Genomic DNA, 26,000 nt, shown 5'->3' with positions numbered 1-26,000 from the left:
GAGCATGCTATACAATATAGTAAAAGTTAACGATAGGGAGAATGGAGAGAGGAAGAGAGAGAGAAAGAAAGGGAAAGGGTGAAAGAAGATAAGATAAGGTGAAGAGACGAATACAGTACTGATTTTCGAGGCAGCGCGTTTTCACGCGCAATATCCTTGACAGTCCGCAAGCGATCGCTAAAGTAGCTGTATAATGAAAAGTGGCTAAGGCGCCTCCGACAGAATTCCAACGATCTTTTTTCTCGTTTACGCAATCGTACGCTGATGGAAATTACTTTCCTGCTAAAGTTAGCTTCATAAAAAGCGAAAAGCTACACAAGTAAAACGGTTCTTCGTGATTAAAGTCTTTTTTCCTTTCTCTTCTGGTCGCGCCACGTCAGACGACGGTCGTAAAGATTCGGTCGTGGGAACACATTCACGAGATTCTTATCGTAAAACCACATGAAAGTTCTTCAGCGTTTTCGTTTTATCGATTTTAGAATGCATAATGCGTGTTATATGCACTTGTGAGTGAATTTTTACACAATTGTAAATTTAAAAAAAAAATACTTTTTCTCACTCATGTGTGAAGACGCCTTTTTAAATAAATTATTTATAGAGAAAAAATAAAATTGCTAACACTATTAAATTATTTTATTTAATAGTAACGATATAATTTATTGCAGCAATTTCGCAAACGGTGAAGGTGGACAGAAACTTTTGAGTGATTCATCAAGGAAAAACTGTCGTAACTTATTTGCGATTAACCACCGCCGCGCGCGTCTCCCCTTTGCAAAAACAAACTCCGGTTTACTTTCAAACGACGAAATGAGAACCGCGTGACGACGGATGGTAGAATTTGAAACGGAAGTGCAACGGGGTGGCAGATCGATCTCGGTTGGGCAGATTAGAGACTGGGTAGGGCTGAGTCTCTCTCTCTCTCTCTCGGCTAAATATGAAAGGCTTATGTATGCTGGGATAGGAACATGAAAGGAAATTGAATAGCGTATTCACTTGACATACAGAGAAGTAAAGTCGGTGCTGTCATCGTTTACAAACCCGATCATTTGGTTAAAGGGCCAATCTTGTCGAGCGGAGCGGTCAGATGTGCGTGATATCGCATTTATATTGATTCGAAACCGCATATCGCGCAGCCGATGCACGCGATTGGACATGCTTGTCGTAACAAATGATGACCATAAATTATTTTGTTGCCGATCGTATATCTGCACTGCAGCGCATTCACACCTTGCGAAGACTACAATGCTCATGATTTCTACTGTTATATTTTTTACGACGTTTGCCCAAACTTTCTTGATGTGTATTCGTTTTTTTCTGAAGTAAAATTTGAAAGAGCTACAGATACAAATTTATTCAAATGCTTTGTTTTTATAAATTTAATTAATATCGAAAATTAATTAAAAATATATATTAGAATTATTATATATATTCAAGAGAACTTAAATTTGATAGATAGAATTAAAATAAATTGCAGTTTAATTGGATTTTACAACATAAACAGAATTTGAACAAATTATTTGGCAAATAAATGGCAAAAATAATTACGCGGCTTTATTAATATTTGAGCAAAATTTCCAGTCGACAAAAAATTATGTCAATGGAATATCCAGTTTCTGGAATCCGGTCACGTGGAATTTATAATTTATTTAACAACCGATATTTTCACAGGAGAAAATCGTTATGCATTATAAAATGATAACATTATTGAATTTTTTAAATTGCTAAACGAAGTATATCACAGGTGCGATTATTTTTTTTTTCAATTTCAATTTTTAAATACAATGTATTTAATTTAATGTATACAGTTCATACAGTTTCTTTAAAAAAAGAATATTTTTGCGTGTTGTAGAAATCAACATGTCCACTACGGAATCGTGCGATGGTGACACTAGTCCAACGCGTCGGCCAAGGTAAGAGAATTTTCATATAACTACACATTAGAGATTAATTATAGACTTTTCAAAACTTTAAAATAGCTTTACTCATTCTCGTTTCAACCGTGGAAGTACGTGTTTAATTTTCGCTGTCAGTTTTTCGGTGGTAGTTCCAAGTTCGGCGACGTGCCACGATAATGAGAGGGCCATGAATTTCGTAGAAAGTACAACTCGTCCGCGGGCCGTCCGTAATTAATTTAGTATAAACCCAGCGGGATATTTAATCAGACGGCGAGAGAGAGAGTTGGCGGCTCTTCTCTTTCCTTTCATTTGAATAACAACTTGCCGTGCATTAATTATAATAATGCGATTGTCCGAGCTTAGTATGCCGAGCATCGTGGCAGGTTGTTAGAAGAGTATATGGACGATATAGGTATATAATACTTTCACCGGAGATATAAACTTTGCGGTCGTTGCGTGATAACGAATATGCTGCTATGTTATGTGGCCAGGAAAATATGCCGCGGCTGTAGCACTTTCGTTGCATCGATCGAACCTTTCGAAAAGTGATAATTAAAGTGTATACGTAATTTTGCACGATGGTAGAGAGAATATTACTAAAATATTTATCTATATAAAAAAAAAAGTAAAGTTATGAAAAATTATTTAATAATATTTATACATGTTATACATGTTCAGAGCATGCTTTATCGAATGCTGCTGCATGACATACTGTGATGTTTGGTATCACTTTGTTTATTCATACAACAGATATAAATAATAATAAATTGTGTAAAATTGTAAAATATAAAAAAAAAAACCACAAAATTAACTTATATATTTCGAAAAATTAATGTATATTACGAGATTTGAATTTTACTAATTTCTCAAATTACAAACACTTTTTACACTGATAAAATATTTTTCCACGTAGTTTATTAAGGTTTATAATTTATTATACTTTGTTGTTTTATAATTATTTCGTTTTTTATTCTGAATTTCGAATACATGAAACAGCTTGATGTGCAAATATCGTTCGTGATTTCGGCAAATGCTGTACACATTGCACACTTGTAATTTTTTACTTACGACTGCAGTAATGCTTTTCGTCCTAACAACGAGTATCTCTAAAGTCGGTGACAAAGCTTTGGCCGGTTCTGAAGCATTAGCTTGTCACTGCTTTTACTAATCCAGACGTATGGACGGAGGCGTAAGCTGACCTGAATCCTCTTGTGGCAAAAAGAAGATCAAAGTCGAAATCTAAAACAAAAATTAAATTAGATAAAAATAAAAAGAAAACCAATCAACACAATGTATATTTTAACATTTTAGACCATTTATTTGTTTAAAATAAAAGATTTCAATGTATCATAGTAAAAAAAATGTTCATTCTACAGTTCTAGGCCTACCGAATGTTATGATATGGGATTCTAAAGCATAAAAATGAATAAAATGAACATTTTAACATCAATGTACATTTTATTCATTTTTATGCCTTAGAATCTTATATCGTATTATTTGGTGGTCCTAGAATTTTACTGCAACGCATTGAAATCTTATATTTAAAAAAAAGAAATAATCTAGAATGTTAGAATGTACATTTTACTCATTTGAAGGATATCGTTAATTAATTATAAAAACAACACTGATTGAAAATGCCATCTCTACATGCCATCTTAATCTATAAATCTGGCAAACTAAGCTGATAGCAACTATTTCACGTTATTATGCTAACAATAAGTATCAAAAGGATTAATTTTTTTTGTAATTAATTGATGATATCCTTCAAATTAATTACCTGAAATAAAAGATTCTGACTTTATCTGACTAGACTCTAATCTAAACTTCGAATTTTTGTGATTATTTTGCACTTAAAAAGCATATACGCAACGACGAGTTTTCCCGCAACAAAAATATACATTTCATTTATCTTAAAGATAGATTGTGCGCGTATAGCGCACATTCACAAAAACGAGTGCATCAGCGGCTGATACTTTTGCTGTTGAAGCATACATTATTGCAATGACAAAGATTGTGGCCAGATAAAAGCACAAGAATCGCATTTTTTAAATATTTACTACAGTTCAATTTATGACAATTTGTGCGTTTTTGATTTAGCATCCGCGCGGGTAGCTCTTTATATTAAGAGATGCAATTAATGACGGTTTTATTGTTTTCGTGCGTAACTTAAATTTTCTATTACAATTATTTTGTTATCATGGAAACACTATGATTGTGTGAAAAAAAATGCATGACGTTATAACATATCTTTCATTTATTATTTTACTTGTTTATAATACAAACTTCATGCATTTATCATAATGACAAAACATTTTCTACAATACATTTTTTCAATAACGCATATTTCTCCCTTAAAATTGAAAGTCATTTTTATGAAAAGATGTAATCGTAATAAAAATGGTATTCTTTAGATACGAAAACTGTGATTAAATAGTCTTTTGCGTATTTCAATCAATATTACTTATACAATCATTATATAATTTTTGTTTTCTGTCATGTTTATTGTAAAAGAATTCTGTAAATTCATATGTAAAAATCTAATGTGTATTGGGAGTTATTAAAAATACTTTATATTTCTTGCTAAAATTATTCTTTGAAGCATCTCATATCTGTATGGCAATAATCTGTTTGCTATTACGGATACATCTAAGCACAAACGCATAACAGATGCACATTTTATGATGATCGGAACAAATGATAATATTGAAACTGTAATCATAAGTTGCAATTGTTTGTTAATAAAATAAAGGCGACAAAAAAGTCCTTACTAAGATACAATACAAAAAGTAAAAATATATTTATTACAATTATTAAAATGCAAAACGGTTCAGTGATAAGAATTTAAGGTCTCAAAAATTAAAAAAATTAGTATATATCATGATAATATATTAAAATTTAATTAATAAATTTTGAAGACTTCAATAAGCATAAAAACGTTATGCATATTATATATAAAATTTTTAAAAACTAAGACATAACTTAGACATACGTCTAAATTAGTTTTTTACTAAAAAAGTAATATATATTTTTTAATGTAGTTTATAGTTATTTTTTCAAGTATTTAAAAAAAATTACGCCATACAAAAAAAGTATATTTTTGATATACAATTGATATGGACCGTGATAATGTTATACAATAATGTATAATAAATGTTATAAATTTTTACTTTAAAAATTGACTTTAGAAATTGTAATATTGTATTAAAATTTATACACATACTTTTCACACATCTGCTAATAAAGAAGCTAGAAACAATGTAATGTGTTTTGCTTATTGCTTTTATTTGTGCCGGTATTTATAAACTAAGTCAAAAATTGTGAAAATTTTTTATTTTGTGTTATCTCGACTTCTGAATTAACACAAAATAAAATCAATTGATAAAATCAATTTTTAAAACAATTGATAAAATCAATTTTTAAAAATTTTTGACTTATCTCATTTCTATAATTACCGGCACATTTATCAATAATTATCGCAAAAATATAATTTATTCTATGGCGTTTTTTCATTTTTTATATAGAGACTATTTTTCGAACAGAGACTAAATTTTTCGCACGATTTATTTATGCGATATCGCTATTATACATAGATAATTGTCAGAAAATTAAAAAAATGTTAGGTTTAATATTACGAAAAATAATTTCGATATAAAAAACGATTGTTTATTGTAACTCCATGGTATTTATATAAGCTTTGGCACATACAGCTCTTTTGCTGCATTGAAATATCCTATATATTCAATATCGTCCGATGATATATCGTTAAAAAACTGTCCCCCGTTCTCATTATTTGAAAAAGAGTAGAATTTGTGAGGCATGTGCATTAGCTGAAAGATATAAATTTTATATTTTACGCTACATTAGCCTTACAATTTGGATAATAATATTACTTTTAATACAAAAGTAATTGAAAAAATTACATAAATTTTATTAACTTAAATAATCTAATATAAATATGAAAAATTACTATGTCAATTTTAAAAACATGCTACAAAATGTATTTAACTATGTATAAAATTAGTTAAGAAATTAGAATTTGTCGTTTTATTACGAACAATTTGAAAAAAAATTAATCTAATTAAGAACGTTCTTTCGAATTTGTTCATGTGCTGACCATTAAGAATAATTAATAACATACCCGATTCTGATACGCAGTTGATACAGCGACTATTGTACCCAAACTTATAAGAAATGGCTGGTCATTTATCTCCGAATTATGGTACTCAATATGATTACTAAGCACGAATGGTGTTTTTAATGTACTCATTTCAACATTATCAGGTAAAACTTGATGCGTTACACTTCCTTTCTTCATTATCAATATACCGCCTAGGCCTGCAACATCAAACATAAAACTACTATTGCTATTGCTTTATAATTAACTTGATTTTTGGTGTATTCTTAATTTTAACTGAATACGTTTGATTAAATCCATACCAATACTACAGTCGTTAAATACGTTAGCAGCCATGAGTGAATTCATCATTAAATTTATAATATCACCAGACGTATCACATTGGCGTGTTGGTTTCTTTCTACGTTTCATAACGCGCACTTCGAGAACCGTTCCATCTCTGCCTTCACTCATAAAGAAATTACCATTCATGGAGCATATCATATAATCGGGATCGTTTAAAGTTTCCATTCTTATGCGATTGCTGTTTGTGTCTTTGAAAACAATACCACTCTCATTATTGATTTGTTGAGGTGCCGAATATGTCGCATTCATAACAAGCTGCAACAGCAAATTACATTCGTGACAAGCACAGGTGAACAAGTACGATGGATGCAAGCATGTTAAAATTAAAACGGCTATTAAAGTAGTAAAATTGAAATAAAATTACAGCATTAACGATAAGTTATTATGTGTACGTAACAAACTATTAGCGTGCTATAATAGAAGATACGTTCTGTTATGTGTTAAGCATCGATAATGTACATACAGTGCCGTTGAAAGGAAGGTTTGGCATTCCGGCATAACCCCCTCCAATGAAAAAGAGCTTGTTGCAAAAGTGCATTGCAAAGTCTTTTAAATCCCATGTTGCAGTCTCTGTTGCTCGACGAAGTTCGTCATCAGTAGAAAAACAACCTATAATTGCCTCGTTTCCGCTGAGTCCTGTAATTTTAGAAATATGTACACTTGCGTTTCTCACGCAAAATGAGAAGTATTTGATAAATTTCTTACCATTTCCAACAAGATTGAAAGGTTTATCAGTTAGATTGGGACATTTAATACATTTGACTTCAACAATTTCAAAATGGTATTGCAGTCCATCAGTTAGAACTAGTATTAAATAATAATTGATTAGTAAGATGATGTATCCGTTTCTTTAAATAAATTTGCAAATAAAATACGCGTACCGTTTATTAATTGAGAGAGGTCAGGTTGAAATAATGATATTGTTTCCCATTTCGTAATTTCCCTAACAAATCTAATACCATTCGACTCCATTTTCAACTTGAACTAAAAATATATATCTTTAATAATCTAGAATTAAAATGTAGTAAATTATGGGGTAATTTTTTAAATATTATAGTACAATTATAACTAGTATATCAATAATATATACTATTTGTAATATAGTATAATAGATGAATAAAAAAACATAAATCATATGTATAACGTATTATATAATATAATGTGTTGTATTCTCTCTCTCTCTCTCTCTCTCTCTCTCTCTCTCTCTCTCTCTCTCTCTTTCTCTTATATGAGAATAAAGTAAAATATTTATGAATAAAAAATTTACTTACTAAAGATACATCAGATAAAATCAGCGATTTTTACGTTTTGGTCAGCTCTGTTTATTGTTAATTTATTAACACTATTACACACAGAGAGTGTGTATTACTTGTTTCGTGGTTCGCGTTGATTTGAGTAATCCTATGAATCTGGTTGGTAAGCGAGAAGTTTACTTCAAATCGTAGCAGAAGGCGGTAACGAAAATATTTATACCATTACATTGATCATATGTCATCTGGTACACAACGTAAGAGTATCATATTTTTGAAATAAATGTATTTTGAATTTATCATTTTAAAGAAGTTCTGTACGGATTTATGTGTTTTATTTTTCATAACTTACTTTTATTTTAATATTTTTTAATCGTACAACATACATATTTAATCATGATGAAATTGAAATTCATAGACGAAAATGTTAATTATAATATTACCGTTATCGAAATTTGTTAAAGAAAACACAATGTTGATAATGGAAATTTATTTTATATTTATTTCTTTTTTCTTTTAAATATACAAAATAAATTCCAAAACAATTATTTACAATTTTATTAGTTAGTTTATTACTGATATGCAATACATTTTTTATTGTTTTGCTTAACATTATTTATTGTATCATATCTATTTGCTTCTTCCGATTCTTCATTTTGATTATTGCTTTCCATCAATCGTTGTTTAGAGTGAAAAGGGTAATTAAGAGGTAAGCTAAATAAGAGAAAGTTATACCATTAAGATGAGTTAATATCCGTTTCCTCATCTATTTTTAATTTTTTATGGCTTTTTATCTTTGAATGAGATTCATCCTTCATCCCAGTGCATGATTTCTACACTGCCCCCTATTAACAAAAATATTATATTTTATTTAAATAATACCAAATGGAAATGCGTTAAGCTATAAATTTATATGATATGTTGGAGAGATTTTAAATATATCCCATTTACAATAAAAAACTAATTTATAAGGATGAGTTTTGTATTTTTTTAGTTTAATTTTATTTAAGAAAAGATTTGTAAAAGTAAAGTTTTGAAACAATGCAGAAGAGGAGACAAATACTTATATGAAGCAACAAAGATTACAATCAACTTACCACGTTAGAGATCACATTCCGCACCTCTTTCTCCTATTAACAAAAATATAACATTTTATTTAAGAAATAATACAAAAATGGAAATGTGTGTTAGCCATAAATTTATATGATATTTTGGAAAGGTTTTAAATATATCCCATTTATAATAAAAAACTAATTTATAAAAATGAGTTTTGTATTTTTTTAGTTTAATTTTACTTAAGAAAAGATTTCTAAAAGAAAGTTTTGAAATAATGCAGAAGAGGAGACAAATACCTATATGAAGCAACAAATAATACAATCAATTTATCACGTCAGAGATCACATTCTGCACGTTTTTCCCCTATTAACAAAAATATAACATTTTATTTAAGAAATAATACAAAAATGGAAATGTGTGTTAGCCATAAATTTATATGATATTTTGGAAAGGTTTTAAATATATCTCATTTACAATAAAAAACTAATTTATAAGGATAAGTTTTGTATTTTTTTAGTTTAATTTTACTTAATTTTACTTGTTTGTAAAAGTAAAGTTTTGAAATAATGCAGAAGAGAAGACAAATTTCTATATGAAGCAACAAATAATACAATCAACTTACTACTTCAGAGTAAATCTTTTCTAAACGTTGTCCCTATTAATAAAAATATAATATTTTATTTAAGAAATAATACAAAAATGAAAATGCGCTATGTCATAAATTTATATGATATGTTGAAAAGGTTTTAAATATATCCTATTTGCAATAAAAACTAATTTGTAAAGATGAGTTTTGTATTTTTTTTTAGTTTAATTTTACTTAAGAAAAGATTTGTAAAAGTAAAGTTTTGAAATAATGCAGAAGAGGAGACAAATATTTATATGAAGCGACAAATAATACAATCAATTTACCAGCTTGTCCAACTTTTCACACCACTTATTTACCTATTAACAAAAATATAATATTTTATTTAAGAAATAATACAAAAATGGAAATGTGTGTTAAGCCATAAATTTATATGATATTTTGGAGAGGTTTTAAATATATCCCATTTACAATAAAAAACTAATTTATAAGGATAAGTTTTGTATTTTTTTAGTTTAATTTTACTTAATTTTACTTGTTTGTAAAAGTAAAGTCTGGAAATAATGCAGAAGAGAAGACAAATTTCTATATGAAGCAACAAATAATACAATCAACTTACCACTTTAGAGTAAATCTTTTCTAAACTTTGTCCCTATTAATAAAAATATAATATTTTATTTAAGAAATAATACAAAAATAAAAATGCGCTAAGCCATAAATTTATATATGTTGAAAAGGTTTTAAATATATCCTATTTGCAATAAAAACTAATTTGTAAGGATGAGTTTTGTATTTTTTTTTAGTTTAATTTTACTTAAGAAAAGATTTGTAAAAGTAAAGTTTTGAAATAATGCAGAAGAGGAGACAAATTTCTATATGAAGCAACAAATAATACAATCAACTTACCAGCTTATTGGATACATCCGACCAGTTGTTCACCTATTAAAAAAAATATAATATTTTATTTAAGAAATAATACAAAAATGGAAATGTGTGTTAAGCCATAAATTTATATAATATTTTGGAGAGGTTTTAAATATATTCCATTTACAATAAAAAATTAATTTATAAGGATGAGTTTTGTATTTTTTTAGTTTAAGTTTGCTTAAGAAAAGATTTGTAAAAGTAAAGTTTTGAAATAATGCAGAAGAGGAGACAAATATCTATATGAAGCGACAAATAATACAATCAATTTACCACGTCAGAGATCACATTCCGCACCTCTTTCTCCTATTAACAAAAATATAACATTTTATTTAAGAAATAATACAAAAATGGAAATGTGTGTTAGCCATAAATTTATATGATATTTTAGAAAGTTTTAAATATATCCCATTTATAATAAAAAACTAATTTATAAAAATGAGTTTTGTATTTTTTTAGTTTAATTTTACTTAAGAAAAGATTTCTAAAAGAAAGTTTTGAAATAATGCAGAAGAGGAGACAAATACCTATATGAAGCAACAAATAATACAATCAATTTACCAGCTCATTTAATACTTTCGGCAAGTCTTGCACCTATTAACAAAAATATAATATTTTATTTAAGAAATAATACAAAAATGGAAATGTGTGTTAAGCCATAAATTTATATAATATTTTGGAGAGGTTTTAAATATATTCCATTTACAGTAAAAAATTAATTTAGAAGGGTGAGTTTTGTATTTTTTTAGTTTAATTTTGCTTAAGAAAAGATTTGTAAAAGCAAAGTTTTGAAATAATGCAGAAAAGAAGACAAATATTTATATGAAGCGACAAATAATACAATCAATTTACCAGCTCATTGATATTGTTTCCATTCGACAAGCCTTCCACCTATTAACAAAAATATAATATTTTATTTAAGAAATAATACAAAAATGGAAATGTGTGTTAAGTCATAAATTTATATGATATTTTGGAGAGGTTTTAAATATATTCCATTTGCAATAAAAAACTAATTTATAAGGATGAGTTTTGTATTTCTTTAGTTATTAGTTATTTCTTTAATTTTACTTAAGAAAAGATTTGTAAAAGTAAAGTTTTGAAATAATGCAGAAGAGGAGACAAATATCTATATGAAACGACAAATAATGCAATCAATTTACCAGCTTTTCGAACTGTTGCAACACCTTATTTACCTATTAACAAAAATATAATATTTTATTTAAGAAATAATATAAAAATGGAAATCTGTGTTAAACCATAAATTTATATGATATTTTGGAGAGGTTTTAAATGTATCCTAGTCTTTCTCTCTTTTTCTTTTCTAATGAGAAACTATCATTGAAGCTTGCTTATTAAAGACATGGTGCATAGATTTAATTTGAAAAAAAAAAAAAACAAGTTTTTAATGGTAAGATGTGCTTTTAATACTTACAATCTTTTGGATTTTCGACTTGGAATCACCATGGCAATTTTCTTTTTTGTTGGAATTGTGCTCTTTATGTTTTGGAGCGGCTTCCGTTGTAGGAGCATATGTGATCGCAATGACGAAAATTATAGCAAGAGCTAAAGAAAAGTACGAGAATCGCATTTTTAAATATTGATATTGATTGAAACTTAACTTGTGTCAATTTGTTTTTTACATACCACCGACGTGTAGCTTATTTATACCAAAAAATGCAATTATTAATTACGATTTTCGTGTGCAACAGGTACTTAAATTTTTTATTACAATTATGTTGTTATCATGGAAACTATTATCATATGCATAAATGCACGACATTAGAAGATATTTCTTGTTTATTACTTTATGTATTTCTAAAATAATGGACTTCTTGCTTTTATCACAATTACAAAACGTATTCTACATTATATTTTTTCAATGTCGTACATTTTTCGCATAAAAAATATTTTCATGAAAAGATATAATCGTAATAAAAATGGTATCTTTTACACAAAAACTGATTGTATATTTTTCAAGCAACGACCAAACGACCAACATTACTGATACGGAAAAACCTTGAAGATAAAATACATATATCTTTTTTATTGAAGTTTCACGAATTTTAAAAAGAAATAATAATTTGTAATTAAAATGTAAATGTATGAAGTTACAAAAGATATAAGTAATTTTCGAATAAAGATATTTTTAAATAAGTTTAAAAAATAAAAACAAGACGCATTATTTTGCTGTGCGTTTTTTAAGTAAATAAAGTTAAGTAGTTTTTATCATTTAATATAATTACAATTATATATGAATTTTATCCTTCTTGAACAGTAATTGCGCTCATTTTTTTGTTTGCTTAAGCATTTTAACTTATTTATTACTACTTAATTATATTTCGTTGATCTTTCAATTATTTCGAAAATGGATTAAAGTCGTGAGAAAAACAATCAAAGATTTAATGATTATCTATTTCAAATTTCAGACAAACCAGAATTCATAGTGTTGCTCTACCAGCCAAGGCTTCCTTGCTTCCGGAACCACCGCCCACAGGAAATGATGTACCACCGCCAATACCACGTCGACATTCCGCTACTCCGGCGGTAAGGAATCTTATTTATTTTTTATTCTTATTAGTCTTTTAGTGCATTAGTGTTGAGTTAATCATTAAGTTTTAATACTTATAACGTGCGTGCGTGGAAAAAATCAAACATCGAAAATTACGAAAAAATTGGAGCAACATATTTATATGCAAAAATTTGTTGAAATTTTCCACGTAGGAAAGATATTAAGAATTTTAAAAAGTAAAGAAATATAGGTAACCTACTCTGAAAGATTACTTAATATGAAAAATTAATTAATGTGAAATATGATAACGGCACACAATGCTGGCCATACGCTTATGTGAAAAAGAATATTAATTATTAATGTACAACAAGCTGCAGCAACCTGCTATTGTGCATATTGCATTGTACGTTGAACAATTGAAGGATATTAAAGAGAAAGTTGCTATAGCGATTAAAGGAGAGAAGGAGATAGTGAAAGGACAGGCGATACTAAAAGGATTCTCGAACTTTGTATCTCCTCCCACACAGGTGGGTAAGTTTGGAAAGTTGTTGCTACCGCATCGTCGGTATCCCAGCGTACCACATAATCTCGACACTTTAAATCATGCGACTAAAGCCCGGTAGTTAGTGGCGTGCCGCCACTTTGGGAATTAATATTGTCGCGATGGATAGATCACCCGGCGAAATTAAAATTTTGCCGGGTGATCTATCGAAAAGGTTTTTGTGAAAAAACTGTGGAATAATGTAAGTTGTGTGTGATAATATGTTGTATTGCAAAGTATAACAGTATATTATAAGTAATATCAAAATATTTTGTGTAAGAAAAAGTGCGATTAATTATAAAGTTAGTTATAAAATTATATCATTTTATATACAATTTTTAGTTTTACGCATACAGAAAACTCTAGATTTAAATTTCAACTAACGACTTTAAACAAAATTAATAATTTTTAGTTTAGCGGTAGAGAAAAATCCACAGGATAAAATTGGCACTAATTGTAAGATACACAACATCCTCAATGCATACTAGATACATATACGACGTTCATTAACATCAAATTGCACAAGTATTCAATAATACTTTCATAATGCTTCAAATTTTTCCTTTTCTAATTTTAGCATAATTTAATAAAAAATCTGAACAATTTAATTTTATAAAATTTGTTATAATAAATTATACACAGATACAAATTTATTGATTGATTAAATCTCTCTCTCTCTCTCTCTCTCTCTCTCTCATTACAGTCTTAGAATGATAAGCTAATTTAACGAATTAAATGATACATTTTATAATTTGCTATTTTTATATGTAAATATTAAAAGAGTAAATTTTAAGAAGAAATTTTATTGAACATATATTATGCAATGTATGCAATCACTAGATTCATTAATGAAGATTAAACCTATCCTTTTAATGTATGAAAGCATTGCGTTAACTGAAGTAGGAATCGATAAATCGTTTATCAACAAATTCAGAAATTATGATGATACTCAAAGCGTTTAAGGCCGCGATAAACGCGTTGAAAGCACTCGGGGTATTAAAGCGTGATTCACACAAGAGAGGAGAGTTTGCTGACGATAAATGTTTAAAGCTAATGAACTTGCGTGTTACTTTACGTATGCCAACAAGCCAGTTAAACTTGATGCTTGTCTTTGAACGGTGATAAGCGTTGTAACTTTGCGCGCAACTTTCACGTCAATTTACATAAATCACATAGCTTGTTATCGATAAACTTTCATTATGAAACAATAATGTGTATTCTCACGGTAAATTTTTTATCTATTTAACGGAAATAAATTATTTTTTTTCAGAAGGTTTGATTCTAGAATAATCGTAAAATATAAAGGTTAAAATATAGATGAATTTCGAAAAATCTAAATTTCTTAGGAAAATAATTAGATCCTTAATTTAATGGCAACTAATCAATTTTATATTTCTTTGAAAATGTTGGGAATTAATTTTTTATTGCATAAAAATTTCCCATTATTACCTATTGTATGAATCTAAAAGTAAAAAATTCGGAAGATTTATTAATATTGTAGATTAAGATTTTGACTTGTAAGATGTAAAGACTATCTGTTCTCTGTTTTTCCACCTCGTCCTCTCTACGTGGACTAGCGCTTCGACATGAATTTAATTCAATACTAACTTATTTTCTACCGAACTACAATCGGGTGGAAAGAATGATTTTAACGTCTTCCACATCTTTCACGTTATGTAGAATTTTGCGAGTAAATTTTTCTTTTTATTTGTATTATTATTAATGTACACTGAAGAAGGCCTGATGGCAGGCTGAAACGTTTGATTTGATGTAAACAATTTTAACTTAAATATATCTTAACTTTCGCACGAAGAACTAGCATTGTGGCTCTTTACGCTCCTATTGATTTTAATTGATTTTAGTAATCAGTAGAGCCTTATATATCATTAATATTAATATTGTGTTTATGAGAAAAGGATTAAACTATTCTGATTGTCAAAAAAATTTCAAATAAAATAGTAAAGAGATACGAGCTGCTTGATTATCGACACAGGTAGCACCACCCCCGATTCCGTTGAGGCCACCAGCGATCCCGAAGAGAAGTAAAAATGAGAAACCTATACCCTTGCAACCTACGACTAGACAAGATAACCAAGTAAATCGTCGCAAGGCGAGCGATGGCTCGTCTGCACCTTCATCAGTGATGCCGACTGCGTGGAACAGCGTGGACTCGACAAATCCAAAACTTATAGACTTGGGTCCTTTCAAAAATCAAAATGAAAATCAGCAGGTGATATTTGTTGTCTTGGCAGATTTACAATCGAGATTCTGTTTTTTATCGTCTATAGAACGAATTTAATAAATTAAAAATAGAATTTATTTTTACACGATTTAATCTAGCCGAACCGAGTTATAATACTAGATTAATTATGTATTTATTCGATAACAAAATATATAATTTAGAATTACTTATTAATTTAAGGCGCATGGATTTTTATTACCAACAACTATCTATTTTTAATTTAATAAATTAAAAATAGAATTTATTTTTACACGATTTAATCTAGCCGAACCGAGTTATAATACTAGATTAATTATGTATTTATTCGATAATAAAATATATAATTTAGAATTACTTATTAATTTAAGGCGCATGGATTTTTATTACCAACAACTATCTATTTTTAATTTAATAAATTAAAAATAGAATTTATTTTTACACGATTTAATCTAGCCGAACCGAGTTATAATACTAGATTAATTATGTATTTATTCGATAATAAAATGTATAATTTAGAATTACTTATTAATTTAAGGCGCATGGATTTTTATTACCAACAACTATCTATTTCTATTACTAACAAATCTATTTACGGATTGCAGGATTATTTGTCGAGTTATAACGGAAAAGATGCGCGGGGAACGAACGAGCATAACGATTTCACGGTTGACTTCGAGCGTGCAAACTTCCAGGAAGAACATAAACTCGTGCAAAAGTCGAGCTTTGAGGATTTGCAGAAAGCCTCTTTAGACCTTGAGAAAAGGCTTCACGAGAGAATTATTAATAGCGCCGAGGCGAAATTCGAGGATTCGAATGGCCGAGTGGATGTTCGTCAACGACCGACCGCGACTACGGTATCGCGGCCTAATAGGTAATCATATCATTTGTATCATCTGATATATTTTTTTAATCTTGAAAAAATGATTATGTTACATCCTATTGCACACGATTGTTGCAAATAATAAGACGACGTTAACACCATATATAGAGAATACGTTATTTTCGGCAATGAATACCTATTTTAAATAATCTGTATAAAAATTAATCAAACATAGAATCTTGTTGCGCTCGATCATAAAGCGTACTACTTGAATGCAAATTAGTAGCATGTTTGAGCTTTGGTTCGAATTGACTTGAAGCAAGATATTACGGACGATTACGTTCACGATAGGTTCGTTAAACGAAGCTTAGTTTCAGACTCGATCTCGACAACCTAAATAACTAGAGACGAGAATACGTAGGCATTCTCGGAACTGCTGATGCACTCCTTTTTTAATCAAAATTGTCATGATATAAAATTGAAAAAAATAAGTGCATATTACGAGAAAGTTAACAATACTTTTCGCGAAAACGACAGAAAATTTATTTATTTTATTAGAATACACAATATTTCGATATTTATTTTCTAAACAAAATATTCTCACTTGGAAGAAAATTTAGTTTGAACAGTTGCAATTTTTTAAATTGCTTATTTTCATCTCTTGCATTTATTTAATATTTAACTACGAGTAAATTCTTTAGTAACAATCTGTTGACGCAAGAAACGCATTTTATAAACGAATTATAAAGATGAGAAGTAATGTAATTTTAGTGTGCTTTTTCGACACTAAAATGAGTTGCATTTTTATTTAGACATCAATCATCAAAGTTCACAAAAGAGAACGAATCCAACAGCTGTGATCAGAAAAAATCGTCCGAAAGTAAACCTAGGGAAGAAACGGCGCTATCGCGAAGGGAAGTTTTTCAAGAGGATGAGTCCAAGTATACAACGATTTTGGCTTCTGGGCGTGAGCGAAGATCGAAGTTCGAGGAGTTGCAGGCGGCCTCGAAGAACCTAGAGAGGCGTTTGCGCGAAGACGAGGATTATCGTCGACATCAGGAGATGGAGAGACGGATAAACAAGGACAAGCCACCCAGGTACGACAACATCATGTAGCTTTCGCCTTATATTTATCAAATATGTATCGATTTATGAAATATAACTACCTATAATTTTGATGTAATTTCTATGGCAAAAATCGTAACATTTATTTTACAATTATCAGGTGGCTTTTTTACAAATAAATAACTTAAATTTTTTTATTTATTACCACACGTATGATATTTTTACGCAAACAAATTTTTTAATTGATTAATTTAATCAATTCAATAAATTAATATTAAATTTTGCAACCTCGTTTGAATGCTTCGAATGCTTGTATACTCTGTTAACGCTGCAACAAATGTAACAATACAAATCGTGACGTTGTGCTTAGATACGAAGATCTCGAAAGAATCCCGGAGGATTTCGATAGACATTTCCACGCCGAGCAGAAATCTTTAGAGCAGCAGCAGCAGCAGCAGCAGCAGCAGCAGCAGCAGCAGCAGCAGCAGCAGCAGCAGCAGCAGCAGCAGCAGCAGCATCCAATAACGCGAAGCAAATACGAGAACGATATGGAAAGGGCGAGAAATATTTTGCAACATAATCTGAGAAAGGAGCGAGGCGGCGGCGAGAAACTCGAGAAATTGCCGAAGGCGACGCAGACGAATCTACCGCCGCCATTGAGCACCATTTGTCAGAGCCCCGTGCCGAAGCCTATCAGCGTCCGACAGGACAGTAACGTTTCCTCAGACAGTTTCAGTCAGACCAGCTCGCCGAGCTACACCAGCAAGACAATGGAAGCCCCCCTTCTGCCACACAAGCACGGGAAAGTCCCAGGTACGTTCAGTTCGCAAAGCTTACCGTGTTACATACCGAACTTACCCTAAGGGAAAATTTTCATTAGCAAAGAGTCCACCGGCAGAAGAGATGATAGTACTGACAACGTTATATGCAGGAAAACCCGAAGGTGCTGTATAAATAATATTTAAATCTCGAAAAATTATTTGATTTATACTTCACAAGTAATGATACACACATATTTTGCGAGTAAATGTTGCAATTCTAGAACGAGGGTAGCTCCGCAACGCGATTTCTATCATATTTGAGAAAATTATCTCGCGTCAACCGATTTTTCCGGCAAAACTCCCCGCTGTGTATCACAGTTTGCAGAAGCTTAGCGGTAGAAGTGTCCTCTAAGTCTTTGCGATCCTGTGGACATGACATACTGCTTTGCGGCTGTCTTTCTCATAGTTATCCAAATATTCGAAGCAGATGTTATATTTTTTGCGGTACGATGTAATAAAGATTTCGATGAGGAAGTGAGATTCCGAGCACGACAAGAAAATCTCGCGTTGTCGTCGTTGACAAATAATGATTTATCTTTTTTACACAATATTCTCATACTTTCCGATGCATTATTTTGCAAAATCTCACGGCAATTGATAGCCGAAGCGAATGCAATCAGGTTTTTGAGCAAACTTTGAGAAGCAATAATCATCGATCGCATCAATCGTCGTGAAATAACTCATCATGAATGAGTAAAATAATTTATACGGATGCAGCTTCTTAGAGCTACAACGCAATGGCATACGAATTAATTATCATGTTAGAATAAAATTGTAAAAATGATAAAACATTTATAACATTGAGAAATTAATTTGGGCTGTAAAGGATAAAAATACAGAACAGACGTTCTATGACATATTTCGCAATATCGGGATACATTTCGCAAATTGAAATTTCTTCTTTATATTCTATCCCTCTTGCGAAGACGCTTGAGACATTTCCTTGAAAATGACAGATAAACGCCGAGGCAGAACGCGACCGTGAGGACGAGAAAGTTCTTTTCCTCCCGCGTCGCGTCGTTTTATTTTCTTTATTTTTCACTGTCGCTCTGTTATCGTTAAAGCTGTCTATTCGAGGCAACCAAGAGGAATAGAAAGTGAAAAGCTTCTTGATTCATCGCAAAGTTCGCTCTGTGAGAAATTTAATGTGCACTCTTTGCCGCGTTTTCTCTCCTGAATTTTTCAAATTTACATCCCGGCGCAATCGTAAATTATTGACAAATTGACGCGACAAAGGAGAAAATCCTGCAACGATCGATATCGCTTTTCACGCTTTTTAGACAGAGCTTTAGTGTCGGAGCCCGATAACTCATCCGGCAGGCCGATAACGAAGTCTACGAGTACGCCGGCCAGTTTGCAGACTATTGTCAGGATGCACGCCGGAAACAACAGTTCCTTGCATCACAAAGTAAGTGTCAAACGTAAACGCCAATCGGCCTCTCGCCGACAAGATAAAGACATTCATTTTCCATTCTGTGAAATTAAACAGTTAATTTTACGATTCTAAACTGGATGTTTAATTTCACGTTAACACAAATTTACTTTCGCATTCACTGTTCGCATTTAATTCACGTCGTAGCGTGCATTTTGCGAGCGCATGTCCTGAATTCCTGATGTGTCTGCTCAGATAATCAGAGACATGACTAGCAGCCACTACGTGACAACGGGAAGGCTGCGTTTCAGATTTGTACAAGTTCTGCTTAATGCTGTTGCTCTCTTGGCCATCGCCGGCGGTTTAGCCGCATACTTTAAAAGTGAGTTTAACATTTAATTACGTTACGTACAAGAATTATTATTTTTCCTCTCCGACTTCTCTCTGAATTCTCTCTGAATTGTAGTAATTAAAACGTTCGCGATGCAATACATCAACAAGCGTTGTCGGTTTAAATTACAGCATCGTACAATTCAAAGAACGAAAGAAAGAAAATTAAGATTAAACGTTGACCGAGTCCTGATGAAAAGAAAAATGTAGTTTGTTGCATAATTCATCGTAGAATTTTTTTGAGAAACATCGAGCAACGGATGATATTTCGTCGAAATAAACGCGGTTGTTCACACCTCTGAAGGTGCTTTAATGCGTGTGTATGTGCAACAACGAGCTTCGCAGGAGCGAAAGATCAATAGTGTGCCGTGAGTTCTCGCAGTCCACTTGATTCCAAGTGTCAACATTAGCTTAGCAACAAATGGAAAATATTCCTCGTCGAGCTTTCCGTGCGCGTATATCCGTGATTTTACAGCGGTATACGAAATCTCGTGACGTATTCTTTCCTTTCACGGTGCAATAAATATCGCGCGTATTGAATTTGCGATCGGCAAGCTTAAGTTTTCTACTATCGATGTTTCCAAAATGGTCATATCACGCCTTGGGGTAACCGAACGATAATAATTGGAAACATCGCGATGTCGAGCGCGCGCGCATCTGCGGATGACACGCTAATAATTACGAAAGTTTTGGAACGCACACAACCCGCCCGACACCCGCTCGATATTCAAATGCGACTGCGTTCAACATACGGCGATACGAAATTTGTCAAGCCGACAACAAATAATTTAATTCCTACATTTCGAATTGATTTAATTAACGACACTAATGAATTTCGCGGCGAGCGTATTGACGAATGTTTCCGCGTTATATCAACGTCCGTGTTATTTCATTGACTGTAGCGTATCCCGAGGGTGACTTCAAAATGGAGAATAGAACCGTGTTCGGGAACACGGCCGTGATCCCGATATCCGAACGCACGCATTCAGTGATGGAGGACAAGAATCCAGCCCCGGGAGTGTGTCTGCCCATCATTGTGACCTTCTGCCAGCAGCATAAGGTAATGATTGCAAGTACACGCGGATATCAATATCCGCGAAAAATCATTATGAAATTCAAGAAAACTCGCCAAGTGAATCTCAACGTTTTTCTTTCATTGTTTCAAAGCACTACAGAGTGCTGTCGATAAAATCTCCACGATCGTTTGTTTTTATTTCCTCGAAAAGATTCGCCCACCTTTCAAGGAATTTAAAATAATTTCGCGGGGAATGTGCGTGGGGCAAAGACCGGAATTCGCTCCGGCATGTAGCGTCGCGCTCGTACCGCTTTGCTATCAGCGGCGAAATACCGGCGAGTAAGAATGACAACGTTACTTTCTCCCTTCTGCGGGGTGAACGTCGTCACGAGCATTTAGAAGCAGCCGTCGACGGTCGTAATTTCAGCGTGTCTGTCCCTGAATACATTTTCCGCCACTTCCCCCCCCCCCCCCGCTATTTTGGTGCGGTCCACGGTGGAGAGCGGCGTACGTTTTAAAATTCATAAGGCGCTCGCTGTGCAGCCATGCGTTCCGAGAACGTACGTGTCTGAGCATGAGGTGAAGTCGGGCGGCAATGAAAATCACGGAGATGTTGCCATTAGGAGATTTAATAGGGAAATATTATGATTGGGGATTGGCGTTCTTCGAATTGGCGAACTTCGCACGTTGAATTGTCCGAAGTTCCGCATCGATCCGCATCCCAAATTACAAAAATTTTCTTTCCCCGGGAAAATCGGTTAATTAATTGCAATTGGTTTACTTCTATTAGTGATTGCAATTATTTATTTCTATTATTCTATAAAGTTCCCACGACGGAAGCTGTACAATGTAATTTTGACGTACAATTTCTGAAATTTATGCGCAATTGCAATTTCAATCGCAGGTTCCGTACAACTACACTGTGTTTCCAAATTACATGGGCAACTTCGGACAACGGGAAGCTCAGCACGAACTGGATCTCTATGATGCTGTCGTGGATGTCAGGTGCTATGAACTGGCCGCTTTATTCCTGTGCAGCGTATTCGTGCCGAAATGCGGCCCTCGGGGTCGCGTTGTACGCCCTTGCCGCAGTCTCTGCCTCCGTAAGATCGGATTATTGTTGAAAACTATATTTTGCACACAATTTTACAATCACTTTAGAATTTTATTAATTTGTCCTGTCCTATAAATTGTTACACGCTGTTGATTTATTTTGTGCGATAAATAACAATTGTGTACTTGTTATTAACATGAATGTAACATGTACAGTGTTATTGCCTGACAAACGGCAAGAGCGGCAATATGAGCTGAGCAGATACGTAAACAGTAATATTGGTAAATTTCAATAATATGCTGAATCGATATGCAAATCTATGGTAAAACCTTTGTACCGGCTTGCGTCATTGAACCAACTTAAACTTTGAATATCACAAGGCTCTTGCTACTTGATATTCCGGACTTGACCCGGGACGTGATTCTCCCTCTCTAATCGATTTCAGAAACCAAGAGACGCTGCGGTTTCTTTCTCAAAGTTTTCGGTTTGTCCCTGCCGGATTATCTGGAGTGCGAACTTTTTCCGGAGAATCCGAATCCCGACGAATGCATCGGGCATCACGAGGTGATCGAAGCGGCGAGGAGAGCCGAGAAACCGGGTAAGTGTGGTGCCGAATTCGAAAGTTTCAGCACTTAAAATTTCTTGCATATTGGTGCACTTCATTCGCACGGTCCACTTCACTTCATTTTCCTATCTATCGTTTTACTATTCTTTCCAATCTTCCATTGAATTTCCAACTTTTCAGATTAATCGAGACAATTAATCTGTCCCTTTCTTACATTGATAACTTGAGAGAATAAACATATTCTCTCTTTCTCTCAACTAACGAAATATTTTTGATACGTTCTTTTCTAATTTTTTGAAGCATCAAAGCAGGTTGTTGCTGTCTCGAGCCATTTTCTTATGTCTTCTGGCAGCTGCTTGTTTTCCCAATTAGCTTATTACTGTAATCTTTCTATCGCCTCTTTTTATTATTTGGTGAAGAACTACAACCATTTGTATCCTCTTCAACACAGACGAGCTTATCGAATAAAAGCAGGTGCACGGTAGAAAAAGCTGATAAATTGAGGTATTAAGATAATCTCGTTAGGACAGTTGGACGTTGCCGAGAATATGTCCGATGGAGAATGAGCTTTCCTATATTTCCTTTGCCGCTCTTAAGTACAGATTACAAAAATAGTATTTGAGAACGGTTTTATGATTAAATGCGAAAGAGCGATCATGCGTTATTTTTCGCTCTCATCTATTTGCGAAATGTCGTTTATTTGAAATAATTTTTGCGCACAATTATTATCTTAATAATTAGTGAATTATTCCGAATTACGAATTAGTAATGCTTTATATTAAAATATAATTTTTTGCAAAATTTGTGTCATTTGAGGGTTGATTAAGTAGCGTTTATCGCAATGCATGCGCACCGATGCAGACGTTCCGCCGCATAAAATGTTTTATGCACGACGTGTCTTTGCACTAAACAATGGTAGGTAATATTATTTATGAGCTTTTGTTCCATTGATTTGATTCACGCGGACGTTAAATATAGGATGCATTTGCAGAACGGAACTAATTGTGTGTTGGCTAACCCGATATATCCATTGTTCATTATTCCTTTAATATCTCGGAAGTCTCTTTTATGCTCGCATTTGCCTTTCTGTCTCTCTCTCTCTCTGTCTCTGTCTCTTTCTCGTGTTCTGTTTCTCATTGTTGTTTGGCTTCCTCTCGCGAAACTCCCTGGATCCGATCGATAGACTGGATTGCTCTTTCAAAACTTTCGTTCGTATAAAACTCGTAATTTATTTAGATGATCTTCGTTACTGTATGAGAAAATCTTATTAAAAAACCGAGTGGAGAACAAAATAGTGTTACGAGATATTATTCTTTGTAAAAAGTAATGAAGAAACTTTAGAGCTGTACGTCATTTTTTAATTTATAATATAATATACGCGCGGCAAATGATGATAACTTTTTTTTCTATTTGCCGGAAAAATCAGACGTAATTGTTTGAGAAATAAAATCGCCGGACACATATCCTAGAATTTTTCGAAAATCTGTTCACTGGATTTGAAAGATAGTCACGTGCATGTCATATGCATAACGGGCGCGATAAACGGCGCTTAAAACCTCGTGGAATGGTTTGTGATGAGAGAAGAGGGAATTAAATGACCGTGTTGTACGGGCTCTGCAATTTCCAAAGCAAATATTACGTAAATCGCGGCGACAGGCATGGGCGACGGGATTGATCGGAAGTGCTCGCCCCTCAACTCGTGGTGGATTTAATTCGCGATCGCGCCGCTGATAAAGAGAGATTCATTCGCGTCCGCGATTAATTAAGATTGAATTGCGTTGTAATTGCGAAGCTCACTCAATCGGACGAATTCAACAGATTCTTAAGATATCGACTCGGCTGCTCCTCGATTTTCCCTCATGTACCTTTCTTTCGCTCTTTCGCTCTTTCGCTGTTCAACTTTAATGTGTAATTTTAATTACGAGCTTCGTTAATATCATTCTTGCGGATGCAAAGAAGCTCTTCTCTCAAATAATATGCAAGCGAATTTAGACTCGGGATTATTGTGTTACTCGGTAAGCCAAATGTTAACAGACTGACAACAAATTTGAGCAAATTTGTTGAAATTTCCTGTCAACATTGCCGATATTTGGTTATCTAGGCTATTGACATAAACTTGAAAATTAATATATACATATATCAACACTCACGGATGGCGCGGTGAGAAAAGATTTATCGAAGCATATTTCCATATTATCTGGCGCATTACGCGTGCGGTATGCAGCATCGAGTTGCGGCATCTGTGCATGTCGTAATTACAAAAGAAGTTCAGCGACACCCTGTATGTACACGTACGTGTTCCCACATACGGGGGCTATATCGCGATTTTGTGTACCCGAGCTATCGCATGTGTCACCGCTGATGGAATCTTAATTGCAAAATCCATATTAAACTGTCGTATGACGGCCCATCTGCGGCGCCAAGCAGCTTTATTGAGTCGCGCGCTTAATGCATGTGTACATATCGCGCCTGATGCATATATGTGTGAAAGTATCGAACCGAGCTACGACCGCAAGCGCAGGGTCGATCGTGTGGCTGTCCATTGTGCGAGAAGACATATTGCGGAAAATATAATATTACGACAAGGAATCTCGATAATATTAATATCGCGCGTAATATATTTCCATCAATTTTGCACGTGATCGCCGCCGCTGGTCAGAAATTAAAATTCGATATATCCCTCGCCTCTTCCGCGAGATAAAGTAGATCGTGTTATTGTGTACTTATCCCATTTTCATGTAAATAATATATATCGAACGTTTTTGCATTTACAATTAAGATTTTCCTCGATAAATATTTTCCAGCGTGGATACGCGACGCGCATTAAAAATCGATACGTCAGCTGTTAGAAAGGGCCTTTGTTTAACGTTCATTGCGCGAGAGTGTGCGACGTATGCAAATTGATACATCGACTACCAGGAAGTGGACACGGTTTCCATGATTCGGTTCTAATTCGTTTGCACAGTGTGCACCAGTGGCTTCCAGTGCGACGGCACGAGGTGCATTCCGCTCGATTGGCGATGCGACGGTCATCTGGATTGCTCCGATCACAGCGACGAGATCGGATGCGGCGAGTGCAATTCCAGCTCGTCGTCTTCGTTGTCGGCGTCCGTCGCGTTCGGCAAGATAATCAAGGGACCTTTGACCAAGAGCACTTCCTCCAAGTCTTCGTTACATTGCGGCGAGAGGAGATGCATGTCGGCCAGTCATATCTGCGACGGAGTCATGGATTGCCCTTGGGGCCAGGACGAGCGATATTGCTGTAAGTAAACTCGTGTCTGTTACGGTAGTTTTAGTTTCACATCGAATATTGCGGATACGTATCTCTCTTTGAGCAACAGCGAGTAATAATAATTACTACAGAAAGTAAATGATTCTTTTTCCGAAGTAATAAAAATTTTCAGCTCACTCAGCTAACGGATTATTTATTCTG

General features: G+C 33.0%; 3 protein-coding genes across 17 annotated transcripts in view; 1 reads left to right on the top strand and 2 right to left on the bottom strand.

The window, feature by feature from the left end:
- Window positions 1-26,000, top strand: part of Corin (corin serine peptidase) — a 54,644-nt gene that overhangs the window by 16,044 nt on the left and 12,600 nt on the right. Inside the window, exons 2-13 of the mRNA XM_012370191.2 lie at window positions 1,850-1,910; window positions 12,621-12,738; window positions 15,238-15,474; window positions 16,068-16,336; window positions 17,098-17,382; window positions 17,721-18,163; window positions 19,452-19,579; window positions 19,799-19,925; window positions 20,836-20,993; window positions 21,853-22,051; window positions 22,448-22,600; window positions 25,533-25,829. Coding sequence (XP_012225614.2) covers window positions 1,858-1,910; window positions 12,621-12,738; window positions 15,238-15,474; window positions 16,068-16,336; window positions 17,098-17,382; window positions 17,721-18,163; window positions 19,452-19,579; window positions 19,799-19,925; window positions 20,836-20,993; window positions 21,853-22,051; window positions 22,448-22,600; window positions 25,533-25,829 — 2,467 coding nt within the window. The 5' untranslated portion in view covers window positions 1,850-1,857. The remainder of the gene's footprint in view (window positions 1-1,849; window positions 1,911-12,620; window positions 12,739-15,237; window positions 15,475-16,067; window positions 16,337-17,097; window positions 17,383-17,720; window positions 18,164-19,451; window positions 19,580-19,798; window positions 19,926-20,835; window positions 20,994-21,852; window positions 22,052-22,447; window positions 22,601-25,532; window positions 25,830-26,000) is intronic.
- LOC105674085 (ester hydrolase C11orf54 homolog) lies at window positions 2,746-7,893 on the bottom strand. 4 transcript variants are annotated; one of them, XM_012370195.2, is made up of 8 exons: window positions 7,647-7,867; window positions 7,257-7,359; window positions 7,081-7,179; window positions 6,839-7,011; window positions 6,333-6,630; window positions 6,034-6,230; window positions 5,601-5,722; window positions 2,758-3,134 (listed from the first exon to the last, which is right to left on the bottom strand). In XM_012370195.2, the coding sequence occupies exons 2-8, from the start codon at window positions 7,345-7,347 to the stop codon at window positions 3,122-3,124; spliced, it is 993 nt and encodes a 330-aa protein (XP_012225618.2). In that variant the 5' UTR covers window positions 7,348-7,359; window positions 7,647-7,867; the 3' UTR covers window positions 2,758-3,121. The 4 variants fall into 4 exon arrangements, with proteins under 4 accessions (XP_012225619.2, XP_012225618.2, XP_012225617.2 ...); XM_012370194.2 differs by lacking the exon at window positions 2,758-3,134 and adding an exon at window positions 4,221-4,604 and having other exon boundaries at window positions 7,257-7,383; window positions 7,647-7,893; XM_012370193.2 differs by lacking the exon at window positions 2,758-3,134 and adding an exon at window positions 4,222-4,604 and having other exon boundaries at window positions 7,647-7,886.
- LOC105674087 (arp2/3 complex-activating protein rickA) lies at window positions 8,171-11,850 on the bottom strand. Of its 12 annotated transcripts, none has more exons than XR_010890466.1 (12): window positions 11,627-11,848; window positions 11,355-11,387; window positions 11,044-11,082; window positions 10,753-10,785; window positions 10,465-10,497; window positions 10,174-10,206; window positions 9,887-9,919; window positions 9,594-9,626; window positions 9,304-9,336; window positions 8,978-9,044; window positions 8,723-8,755; window positions 8,171-8,470 (listed from the first exon to the last, which is right to left on the bottom strand). XR_010890466.1 is itself a non-coding variant. In XM_067356036.1 (11 exons), the coding sequence occupies exons 1-11, from the start codon at window positions 11,780-11,782 to the stop codon at window positions 8,459-8,461; spliced, it is 471 nt and encodes a 156-aa protein (XP_067212137.1). In that variant the 5' UTR covers window positions 11,783-11,848; the 3' UTR covers window positions 8,171-8,458. The 12 variants fall into 12 exon arrangements, 5 of the variants coding, with proteins under 5 accessions (XP_067212137.1, XP_067212140.1, XP_067212139.1 ...); XR_010890465.1 differs by having other exon boundaries at window positions 8,723-8,759; window positions 8,984-9,044; XR_010890469.1 differs by lacking the exon at window positions 9,304-9,336 and having other exon boundaries at window positions 11,627-11,849.

This window comes from Linepithema humile, chromosome 5, assembly GCF_040581485.1.
Source record: "Linepithema humile isolate Giens D197 chromosome 5, Lhum_UNIL_v1.0, whole genome shotgun sequence".
Lineage (NCBI taxonomy): Eukaryota > Metazoa > Arthropoda > Insecta > Hymenoptera > Formicidae > Linepithema > Linepithema humile.
This window is presented reverse-complemented; position numbering and strand designations above follow the sequence as displayed.